Below are 12,137 nucleotides of genomic sequence, written 5' to 3'. Positions count from 1 at the left end.
TGGACGTAGATCCCACCCACCCATTACCCAACCCCCACCCACCCATCCATCCTCCATTGCCGTCCGTCCGTCCATCCATCCATCCATCCATCCATCCTCCATCAGTCCATCCATGCATCCGTCCATCCATTCACTCATCTGTCCATCCGTCTGTCCATCCATCCATCCACCTGTCCACCAGTCCATTCATCCACTCATCTATCCATCTGTCCAGCCGGCCAGCCAGCCACCGATCATCTGCCCCTGTAGCTCCGGCTAGAGTCCCACCGGAGGGAAGGCAGGGGCTGCTTTGCTCCCCAGGCCTGGGGTCCCCCGGCTGCGTGTGCACGACAGCCGGGGCCACTCTGCCGGGTGCAGGAGCCCGGGACCCCGCAGCAACGACGCCTGATCCCTCCCTCCAGGGGCGTCCTGGGCCTGGAGGTGCAGGCTGAGCTGGGGGCCCCAAGCTGCATTTGCTCGCTGCAGGACCCCACCGCGAGGGGGCGCTCGGCCCGCGGCCAGACGTCGGGTCCGGCCGGGGAGGGGGGCGGGGGTGCTTCTGGGCAGGTCACATGATCCTCTTTTTTTCTTTTTGGGTCACACCCGGTGTTGCACAGGGGTTCCTCCTGGCTCTGCACTCAGCAGTTACTCCTGGCGGTGCTCAGGGGACCATATGGGATGCTGGGAATCGAACCCGGGTTGGCCGTGTGCAAGGCAAACGCCCTCCCCGCTGTGCTATCTCTCCAGCCCTCCTTTCTTTTTTTCTTTTCTTTTTTGGCCGCACCCATCGGTGCTCAAGGCTTACTTCCGGCTCTGGGCTCCACGCTCACTCCTGGAGGGTGCTGGCCTCGAACCTGGTCGTCCAGTGTCAGGCAGCGGCCCCCCAGCTGTGCTGACCCCCATCATGTCCTTCCTGCAGGGAAGCTCACAGTGGCCCTGCTCCCATGAGGGCACCAGCACCTCCACCCTGGACCCCCAGGAGATGGGGTGGGCGCGGGGGGAGAGATTTTAGGGCCCCCGAAATCCTAAACCCTGGGTTGGGCTGGAAGGATCTGGGGCAGTAGGGGTGGGGGGTGCGATCTGGGGCAGTGGGAGAGGCTGCTGGGAAGACACGTGCACAACTGCCCCCAGTGCTCCTCACACAGTGCTCCCACACAGCACACACATGCGCACGGCATGGGCACCCGACCAACTGCCACCTCCGCAATGCTCCCCACAACAGTGCTCCTGCACAGTACATACATGTACATCCCTGCACGGCACAGGCACAGACACTGAGTAGGGGGAAGTGACAGCGAGTCGTGGGTGATGTCTGAGGGTCCCCCGCTCGCACCCCCAGGCCTGGGGCAGAGCCCGGGGCGAAGGTCACGCAGACAGGCTCCGCCGCACAGTCACGTTTATTTGGAGGAATGTTTATTTGGATGTGGGTACAGCCACTTTTTAAAAAAAGGTTTCCATAAAATGATTCATTCTTTTTGGATAATCACCTAATTTTTAATACAAGATATACAAAACCCCGTTTCAAACCACGTACTGTACAAGAGAAAAGAGAAGCAGGGAGCAGGCCGAGCGCGGGGACCGGGGCCGGGGTGGGGGCTTCGCCCCGTCGCCCCTGCCGTCACCCGGTCACTGGGCCTCCCGCTGCGAGCTTGGCACGCGCGGCGTCCAGGGAACCTGCTCTTACAAGCTGCGAAAAAGCGAATCGAACAACACGAGCTTTCCTGTAGTAAAAATGTAGAGAAGAGTTACCAAAATAGAAGCCTTTATTCATAAAAATCTTTGGTAGTAACAGTATTTTAAATTTCGATGATAGCTGGATACCTAACACCTTCCACCTTTGAGTACAGGAAAGAAAAATCCCTCAAGCCTCCAAACCACCCTAGAAATGATTAAAAAGTGAACAACCACCCAATAAATACCCTGACTGCCCAGGGCCGGCGGCTGTGCAGGCGGCTGGCCCCGGGGGTCGCAGGGCCCCGCTGCCCGGACTGGCCAAGGCTTCACTGCCCTGGGCCTCCATCCCGCCCTCCGGCACTGGAGGGGGGTCGCAGGGTTCCGCTCTCCCTCGCCCCGACCCCCTCATGACCTCGGCGCGACCCTTAAAGACGAAGGAGAAAGGAAGCCCCGGCAGGGCGGTGTGTGCAAAAAAACGAGGGGGACACAGGAAGGGTCAGGTGGGCTTCGAGGTCCGCCAGGCGGGAGCCACGGCCCGGCCCCGGGAGGCCCGCTGGTCAGGGGCGGGGGCCCTACAGGGCGCCCCCAGGGTCCTCGGGGCCCAGGCTGCGGGCACGGGCCACGGGGCCGTGGTTGTTGCTGGGCGTGTCCTGGGCGTGGCCCTTGTCCATCCACGTGTCCAGCAGCTGCTGCTTGTCCTGCTCCTCCCGCATGAACAGCTCCACCATGAGCACCTTCTCCTTGTGCACCTGCTGGCTGATGTCCTTCGGGATGTCGGGGATGACCCAGTCCACGAAGTCGCTCATGAACATCACCAGGTTCTGCAAACGGGCCCCACTGAGCAGGGAACCTCGGCCGCCCCGCCCCCACGCTGGCCACGCCCCTAAAGCGGCTCCCCGCCCACCACGTGAGGCCCCGCCCACAGCCCACCCCGCCCCAAGGCCACGCCCAAGAGGCACCCGCCCCGCCCACCACACAGGGCCACGCCCCTAAGGCATCCCCGCCCAACAACCTGGCCCCGCCCACCAAGCGAGGCCACGCCCTTCACACGCGGCCCCGCCCACACGCCCTCCCCATCCCGCCCAAGAGACACCCGCCCCGCCCACCACACAGGGCCACGCCCCTAAGGCGTCCCCGCCCAACAACCTGGCCCCGCCCACCACACCGGCCCCGCCCCCACCGGCCCCGCCCGAGGCACTTGCCCCGCCAACCACACAGGGCCACGCCCCCACACCAGACCTGCCCCAGGTGCCAGCCCCGCCCACCACACATGGCCACGCCCCCACAGGTACTCACCCCTCCCATGTGATCGCCCCGCCCCAAATGCTGTTCGCCCCGCCCACACTGACGCCCCCATAGGTGCCAGCCCAGCCCACCAACCTGGCTATGCCCCCTAGACGCCCAACCCACCTAGTATACCTGGCCACCCTCCAATGTGCTCGCTCCACCCCCGCCCCAAATGTACTAGCCCCACCCCCACTGATAACTTGCCCCCAAGAACCGGGCCACACCCACACTCCGCCCCATCAGGCTCCTGCCACGCCCCCACCTGGCCCCACACAGACACACACGCACCTGCCCATACACCGGGTACCCTGCCAGCCCCGGCCAGCCCCTGCCACCCACGGTCCCCCATCACGCGCTCCTGCAAGCGGCCAGGCCACCCTCATCACACCCAGCTTCAGGCTCTCTCTCCCTGCCAGGGTGACCCTTTGGCAGCCGGCAGCCGTGGCCTGGCCATGTTGGCGACTTTCTGAAAGACCCTGCTCTCCCTGCCCGGGAGGTGTACGGGCGACCTGAGCGCCCAGGCTCCCCGAGGAGGCTTCGGGAGAGTTGCTGGGGAGCAGCCCTCACGGGGGAGTACCCCAAGCCTTCCTGGGTGCAGTCCTGGGGGCTCCGGGGCGCTCTGCTGCTGCCCAGGAGCGATTTCGGGTGCTCCTGGAGAAGCTTTGGGGAAAACACACATCTCTCACTTTTCCTTTAGGGACCCCCAAGCAGTGCTCGGGGGGCCCGGGGGCCACGGCCAGTGATAGACTGGGGTTCCGAGGGCTGGGGGTATGGCACCGCAGACAGCACGGATGGGACTCCTGGGACGCTGGAGAGGTCGCGCGCTGCCCCTCCTCCCACAGGCCACACCCACCTGGAAGACAATGACGAAGGCCAGGCGCGCGGCCAGCACGGCCCAGAAGTCCTTGGAGATGTCGTACTTGTGCTCCGACCACGGGGGTTCCCGGTAGTCCTTGTACCTGCAACAGGCGGGTGAGGTGCTCGCGGGCGCTCGAGGTCCCTCGGGGTGGCTGTGGGTCCGCTGTGGTGGGCTGTGAGGTCCCCGACTTCTCAGGGGGCATCTTACCCACAAGGACCCCCCTGGGGGGCCCAGCCTGTCACCAGGTAAGACCCGAGATGGGGCGGTCCCCACATGCCATGGCCTTTGGGGGCCTGGGGGTCCCCAAGAGCAGACTCTGCTCCCGGAAGCAGGCCCACCTCGCTGTGTGCCCCTGGGCACGGGGCTGCCCTCTCTGGGCTTCTTCCATCCTACCAGAGACCCTCCAAGCAGCTCCCTGAATCCCCAGGGGGGTGTGGACCAATGAGGGGTCCTGATCGAGGGTCCTTGGCAGGCAGTGCTGCACCCAGGAGGTAGCCGGCTGAGACTCCCCAAGGTAGACATGGGATCAGGCTGGGCTGCACCAGTCCCTTCCCACAGCTCAGCTTTCCGGATGCTGAGAAATGACCATGAGCCAGCTGGCAAACTCCTATGCACCCCTCAAAGCCCACGGCTAGATGCCCAGAGACCGTTCCCACCTCCATCTGAGAGCATGCGTGCACGGCCCCTTCCCTTTGCTTCTGCCTGTGCCCCCGGGAAGGCAGACATGCTCTCTGAGGGGCAGGAGCACCAGGGAGTACAATATTCTTGACACAGGCGAGGGCCACCTGGCACACCACTGGCCCTGAGCGGCGCTGGGTGCTGGGAGCCGGGAGCACCCCAGGGAGGGCCTGGTGTGACCCGCCTCCTGCCACAGTGGCAGCAGAAAACAACCTTGATGTTGTCGTGGTAGTGCCCCAGGGGGCAGGAAGCCCCACTCGATGCTGGGGAGTATCGGGACCCTGGGGCCTACCCCCCCCCCCCAATTCAAATCTCCGAGGAACCTTTGGATCAGTGCCCGCATATGCTCCTTCCTCCTTTCTAGAATGAACCGAAACTTGGTTTGATCTGAGCAGGATGAGCCTGGAGCCGTGGGGGGTCACACTGGACGCAGGAACCACCAGCGGTGGGGAATCTGGCAGCTGGGGGAGGAAGGAAGCCCGGCTCCCCCTGACTTCTGGGCACCTCCCCTCCCCGGGGGGACCTGGTGGAGGCTGGACACCTTTCCTGGGGGTCTCTTGCCCAGAGAGTGAGTTCGATTCCAAAACCCTGAGGCTGTGCCAGGTCGCTGCGACCCACGTAACACAGGACACTTCCAATTTGGTGCGACTGGTCACACTTGGGCAGCTGGGAGGATGGAACACAGCCTCACGCCAGGCGGGTGCTCCATCGCCGAGCCATCCTTGAGCCCCAGAGGACCCAGTGAGCTGGGCCCGGTGACAAACAAAGGAGCCTGGATCAAGCCCAGCCTGAAGCCCACCCGCACTTTTCAGTGGCAGGAATGAACACGGCTCCTCCCACGTGCCAGGGGGCATCTCATTTTTTCTGGAAACCAGGCTGAGCTCTGAGACACCCCCACCCTGACCGAGAATCCTGCCCGAACTGGGGTTTCCGGCGGGCGCGACCAGCGGTACCTGCAGATCTGCACCTCGTAGCCCAGCTCCAGGGGGTCGTTGGGGGCCGTGCCCGCCTGGAAGTCGCTGACGTTGAAGGAGGAGAGGGTGTGGTTGACGAAACCGCGCATGGTCCCGTTCTTGCTGTACATGTACAGGTACACCAGGCGGGGGATGAAGTCGGACGTGAAGGAGATGACGAAGGCCTGGAGGGGACAGGGGGTGAGTGCGGCCCCCACAGCGCGCCCCGGGACCCGGCACCCAGCTGACTGCCACACCTCCCGCCGCTGGGCCACGCCCCGGCCACCTGGGCAGCAGGACGGAGGGTACTGAGCACAAAGGAGGAAAGGAGGGGCGTGGCGCAGGGGGATGGCGCCCGTCCTGTGGGCCTCCAGAGCCCCGGCCTACCCGGACCCCAGCGTCCTCGCTGGACAGGGCAGCAGGGAAGACAAGAGCCTACCCAGCCCAGGGTGGTGTGCTGTGCGCATGCGTGCCACGCACCTGGCCTGGGCAGATGCCGAGCCCCGGCACGTGGAATGTGAGAGCCACGCGTGCATGTGAGTTATACATGCATGTGTGGAGTTGTGCATGTGTGCATGGCATGTAAGCATGTACATGGCATGAGGACACATGAACACACACATGTGGTGTCTGGGCATGTGTGCATGCATGTGCGTGTGTGAGCACGGCATGGTGTGTGTATAGTGTGTGTGCGTGTGCACATGTGTGTGTGCATGTGCATACGTGTGTGTGCATGTGTGAGTGCACATGTGTGTGTGTGTGTGTGTGTGCTGGGGGCGGCTGGTTTTGGGGGAGGCTGACAGATTTTGGGAGACCCTTGTTGAAACAAGGGGCCCCAAGCCTCTTTTCATTTTTAATAATCAGTTTCGAAGCTGTACTCAGAAATTATTCCTGACTCTGTGCTCAGGGACTACTCATGGTGGGCTCAGGAGACCACATGGGGTGCCGGGGATTGAACCTGGGTCCGCTGCGTGCAAGGCAAGTGCCCTCCCTGCCGCTCTATGGCTCAGCTTCCGGCCGAACCTGCTGTAATGAGCGGCCTGTGCCTCAGAGGAAGGGGACAGATGACCTCTGACAAGGCACAGGACCCCACCAGAGGCTGGCTGAGTGTCTGTCTGCTCCCAGAGCCTGTCTGTCTGTCTGTCTTTCTCTCCTCCTCCCTCCCTGGGGCTCAGGAAATAGCCCAGGGCTCCTGTTCTTCTGCCCGGTGCCACAGCCCCTCCTCTGGATGGGACCCAGGACCGTCCCTGGACACACCAGCGCAGCTATCACTCACGTTGATGATGACGGCCAGCTTTCCGATGCCACGGAGGATGTTGTACCAGATTCCTGGGGGGAGGGGAGCAAAGGCCCCAATGAGGCAGGCTCCTGGAGCCAGCCCAGATGGGGCTGCACTTGGGTTGGGGGGGCCAGAAACAGGAGATCGGGGAGGGGGAGGACATGGCTGATGACATGCTTGTAGGTAACGGGGCACCCACTTTAGTGCCCAGGTGAGCGCTCATAGCGCCCCCCGAGGGCCAGCCCAAGAGCTGGTCCCTGACAGGCGCAGCAGAACCGTTTCCCTGAACTCCGGCTCCGCCTGGGTGCAGCTCATGTCCCTGAGGGTCCCTGGCCTGGGATTCGGAACGGCACACTCTACTACAGCAGGGGACCTGGGGAGGGGACCGCAGCCGAGGGAGTGGCACGCGGCACTGGATTCCAGCCTGTCCCCGCTGGGTCCCCCCCCAGGCCCGAGGCAGCACCCAGAGACACCTTCCCTTAGGGTCCCAAACTGGGCCTGCTGGAAAATGGCCAGCATCCTGCTGACCCCACCCCACAGAGCACGTAGGGCGGGCTCTGGGGTCTGTCCCAGCTAGGGGGATCCCGCGGGTGGCAGCAGCCACTGGGAAAGGGGGTGGATGACAGAGAACAAGGCAGGGGCACGGGAGCTCCTGCTGGGGAACTGGCCCCTGGCGGACGGTCACTCCCAGCACGCTGGGGGCCTTTTGGGCCTGCCCAGCTGCCCCCGCCATCTCCGTGGGGCAGGCTGACCTTCACCCAGAAAGGAACCCTTCCTTGCCCCAGAGGGGTCCCGATGCCTCCCGCCCCCGGCCCCTGCCCCTGTGGATGGCACCTCCTCACGAGGCCTGGGCCCGGCTGCCCAGGTTGCAGGTGGCGGACACTGGGCCTTTGCTGACTCCTCAGAGCTCTGGGCGGCTGTGGGAGGTGCAGCTCCCCAGGCCCGATTGGTGCCCTGCCCGCAGGGCCTGCGCGTGCCACCCCAGAAAGCCCTTCAGCCAGAGTCCTTCCACCACCCAGGCCCCCCCAGAGTCTCCGCCCACCACCACCCAGGCCCCACCCAGAGTCTCCGCCCACCACCAACCAGGCCCCGCCCAGAGTCTCCGCCCACTGCCACAAGGCCCCGCCCAGTCTCCGCCCACCACCACACAGGCCCCTCCCGCAGACTCCTCCCACCATCCAGGCCCCTCCCACAAAGCTGACTCCTCCCATCGAATGAGGGCCCTCCCATAAAGTTAATCCCGCCCACCAGTGAGGCCCCGCCCACAAATCTAACCCCTCCCACCAGCCAGTGAGGTCCCATCTGTTAGATTACAGTCCTAAGCGATTTAAGAAATAACATTGGTTTCTCCTTTCTTCCCCTCCTCCCGCCCCCCTTGCAGGGAACTTAGGTTTATTGAGTTACACCCACCACAGTGCTCCAGAGGCACACCCAATTCCATCAGGCACTCCCAGTCCTTAAAGGTATTCATCTCTAACCTCTCCTTTGTGCTCATTTTCCCCTCTCTGTTCATTACAATCATCCCTGTTGGGTAACATTGCTTTGTCCCTCTACAAGAAGCTTAGGTTTTATCTGGTTACACCCATCAATCTGGTTACACCCATCACAGTGCTCCTGAAGCACTTCCACTTCCATTGTGTTTATCTGTAAACAGTCTTCCCTATGCTCTCCTTCCCACCCAGTTAATCAGCTTTCCCCTTAATCAGACTTTGTTAATTTGTAAGATCAGTTTCCCAGAAATCTATGATTTTATATGTATGAGTGAAATATTGCCTTTCTCCTCTCCATATGCCTTATGAACAGTTTACCTTAAAGTAATATCCTTTTTGTATAGATACAGGAAGACCATTAACATTATGCTTTGTAACTTAGGATTTGATTGGCCTTGAATATTATTCCTGGGCATCTGCTTTCTCGACTTAGCCTCAGTTGCCCTTAGATCCTAACACCCCAAAGCAGGGTCCCGACGAGGGACTGAACGGATCCAGGGCAAGCAGTGAGCTACCCTGGCAGCGAAATGGGCCAGGCCAAAGTGCCACGATTCTTAACTATAAGAGTTTGATCATAGACAAATGCTGTCATGATCCAAAGGTAACGACGAGACTAGGATCCTGCTAGGGGTGGGAAAGACTATCTGGCCTGAGCACCGTAGTCTGAGATCGAGATGGCCCTAGGAGAGCAATTCTATAAATTTAAGATATTTCTTACTGTATCCATGCAAAATGATTTATATTATATTCTTAAATGCTTGTCGGACAAGGAGAGGAGAGGCACGCCCATGGGATTATGCTCTAGGGTGGGTCCTCCTGCTGAGGAAGGATCTGTCCTAGGAGCGGTCTTCCCTGAGGCCAAGATTTCTACCCCTATTGATTGTGACCTCACCTATGTGTAATTGTTTCCCCAATTCCACATGGAGAGAGGATTTAACGAGACTGTAGGAGCGGGCTGGGGGCAGAAGGAAGAAGCAGAGGTTCAGAGAGGATCAGAAGGAAGAGGAGGATGAAGGGGGATGGAGAAGGAGAATGAAGTAGCATGGGGGAGAGACAGAAGGAGAGATGAGGAGAGAATCAGAATAAACTACGACTAATACCTACCAGCCTGGCCCTCGTTCCTTCCTCTGCCTGACCATCGCCATCGACCTCTCCGGGGTGGGAGAAGGGTGAGACTACCGGACGTGGGTGGCGGGAGAGATAGAGCCACCGCCCCTGTGGGTGCCGTGCCCCCTCTTGTGTGAGCTTACACACATCCCCAAATCAGACCCTGTGACTTACAGAGTCAAAATCTTCTGTAGGCGCTGGATTTTGTGCATGTAAGTGAAATCCTGCTTTTCTCTTTCCTTTATGTCCTTTGCGTGGTTTAGAGCAATGTCCTTGTTGTATAGACACAGGAAGATAGTTAATGCTATGCTTTTATGACATGGGAGTTAATTGACTCCGAATAATATTTACCCCTGAGCATCCATCATATTTATGTGACTTAAGCCTCAGTTGCCCTTCCTCCCTAACACCCCACAAGGAGGGTCCTGGCAAGGGACTTGGAAGGACCCAGGGCAAGCCGCAAGCTACCCTGGCATCAAAAAGGGACTGGCTAAGCACCAGAAGAAGTATAATAAGAGGACAGTCATGGAACAAACTCTGTCATGACCCAAAAAGAGTCACTGAATAAGGACCCTGCTAGGGTTAGGAAAGACTAGCCTGGCCTGGGGACTGTGGTCTGGGACATACAGTGAGATGTCCCCAGGAGAGCCACTCTTTAAGCTAATGTGTCTCTTACTGTGTCCATATAACATGGCTAGAAATATTAAGAAGTAAATTTAAGGTGATTGTTTAAATGGATTCTGGCTATGGAAAGGGGAAAGCAGTACGCCCGCCCTCGGAAGGAATTCCACCTTGGGCGGGTCTCCTAGCAGGAATCTAGAGTCCTAAGCACTTAAGTGACATTTTGTCCTTGAGTAAGAACTTCCCCTCAAGGAAGGGCTTTGCATCTGTTCATTGTTTATGATAATGTTTGATCACACCTAAGGGTAATTGCTACCCCCAACCCTTCATGATTTCTCTTTAAATAATGCTGAGATTTGAATAAATGGCTGATTACCAACCAGATGGGTGGGCCCCCTCCCCCCCCCGCCCCCCCCCCCTCCCCGCACGTCATTCCTTCATTCAGCAGGGGGTGGGAGAGATGGTGATCGTCCTAATGCAGCAGGAGACCCTCAGGTCACCCAGAGCAAGCCAGTTACACCCAAACCAGAACAGCAACTCGGCCCACAAAGCAGACTCCTCCCACCAACCATGCCCCGCCCACACACAAGACTCCTCCCACCAGCTGGCCCCTCCCATGAAGCAGACTCCTCCCACCACCCATGCCCCGCCCACGAAGCAGACTCCTCCCACTAACCACGCCCTGCTCACACACAAGACTCCTCCCACCAGCTGGCCCCTCCCATGAAGCAGACTCCTCCCACCACCCATGCCCCGCCCACGAAGCAGACTCCTCCCACTAACCACACCCTGCTCACACACAAGACTCCTCCCACCAGCTAGCCCCGTCCATGAAGCTGACTCCGCCCACCAGCTGGCCCCTCCCACGAAGCAGACTCCTCCCACCAGCTGGCCCTCTCACAAACCAGACTCCTCCCACTAGCCATGCCCCGCCCACAAACAAGACTCCTCCCAGCATCTGGCCCCTCCCACAAAGCTGGCTCCACCCACCAGCTGTGCCCCGCCCACAAATCAGATCCCGCCCACCAGCTGGTGCCTCCCACAAAGCTGACTCCTCCCCTACCATGCCCCTCCCACCAGACAGACCCTGCCCACCAGCCAGGCCCCTCCCTCCAGACAGACTCCTCCCACCGGCCAGAATCCTGCAGAGTGTGTGTTTGGGGCCAGGCAGGATGACAGATTGTTTCATCTGTCTGTTTAACAATGCCCAGCATAGGGGCTGGAGCGATAGCACAGCGGGGAGGGCGTTTGCCTTGCACGCTGCCGATCCGGGTTCGATCCCCAGCATTCCATATGGTCCCCTGAGCACCGCCAGGAGTAACTCCTGAGTGCAGAGCCAGAAGGAACCCCTGTGCATCGCCAGGTGGGACCCAAAAAGAAAAAAAAACAATGCCCAGCATAGCTCAATTTAAGAGTTATCAGTTGTGCGGGCTTGTCTCGGGGACAATCTGGCCGCAACTGAAAGCGCCCCTGCAGGCTGCACTGCGCCCTGCGGTTCCGGTCTCCAGAGCTAACTCCCTTTGTGAGTGTGTCGAAACCCACGTCCACTACGAGATGGGTGGTGGGAGGCTTGTCAAAATATGCAGCGGGCCTAATGTTCCCAGGACAATAGTAAGCGGCCGGGGACATGGTCACAGGTCTGCAGCGCAGGCCTGGCGTGCACAGGGCTCTGGGTTTGACCCCGGCACCGTGCGTGAGGCCGGGTACCTCTGGCATCCCTGGGAATCCCACACCCCCACAGAAACAAACCAAAACAAAGGAAGCCAGGACGGACACCGTGTGGATGGTCCAAGTGTGAGAGCCCGCACTGATGTGGGGGTGAGCCAGCAGAGGGGAGTCGGAGGCAGGGAACAGCACGTGAGCTCAGCGCGCAGAGGCAGGATGGGGGTCCAGAGGGGGGGTGGAGGCTGACTGCGCGCACCCAGGGTGCCTGCATCCTTCATGTCTCTTTGAGGGGGATCTAGGTCACACCCGGCAGCAGTCAAGCGTTGCCCTTGGCTCTGTGCTCAGGGGGTACTTGTGGAGTGCTCAGGTTGGTTCTGACCCTGAACAGTGACCTCTGTCCAGGCTGGCGGCCCACTATGGGACCCCCACATCAGCAGCCTAGGGGCCGGGTTCCGAACCCCGAGCTGGACTACAGGTGTGGCATCATGTGGGAGCTGATTCTCGGGGCACCCAGAACCCTTCCCCTGGGTGACAGAGGCTCACCC

At 60.5% G+C, this 12,137-nt stretch overlaps 1 protein-coding gene across 3 annotated transcripts in view; it reads right to left on the bottom strand.

Annotated features, from left to right (window-relative positions):
• Nucleotides 1–2,198: 2,198 nt before the first annotated feature.
• The window catches only part of ANO1 (anoctamin 1), a 99,780-nt gene continuing 89,841 nt past the window's right edge, over nt 2,199–12,137 (bottom strand). For all 3 annotated transcript variants that reach the window (XM_056131692.1, XM_056131693.1, XM_056131694.1), the window contains 4 exons: nt 6,707–6,759; nt 5,431–5,615; nt 3,794–3,899; nt 2,199–2,474 (listed from right to left, as the gene is read on the bottom strand). In XM_056131692.1, the coding sequence (XP_055987667.1) occupies nt 2,226–2,474; nt 3,794–3,899; nt 5,431–5,615; nt 6,707–6,759 (593 nt within the window). In that variant the 3' untranslated portion in view covers nt 2,199–2,225. The remainder of the gene's footprint in view (nt 2,475–3,793; nt 3,900–5,430; nt 5,616–6,706; nt 6,760–12,137) is intronic.

This window comes from Sorex fumeus, unplaced genomic scaffold, assembly GCF_029834395.1.
Source record: "Sorex fumeus unplaced genomic scaffold, SorFum_2.1 ptg000093l, whole genome shotgun sequence".
NCBI lineage: Eukaryota > Metazoa > Chordata > Mammalia > Eulipotyphla > Soricidae > Sorex > Sorex fumeus.
Note: the sequence above shows the minus strand (reverse complement) of the source record. Positions and strands in the feature narration are given on the sequence as shown.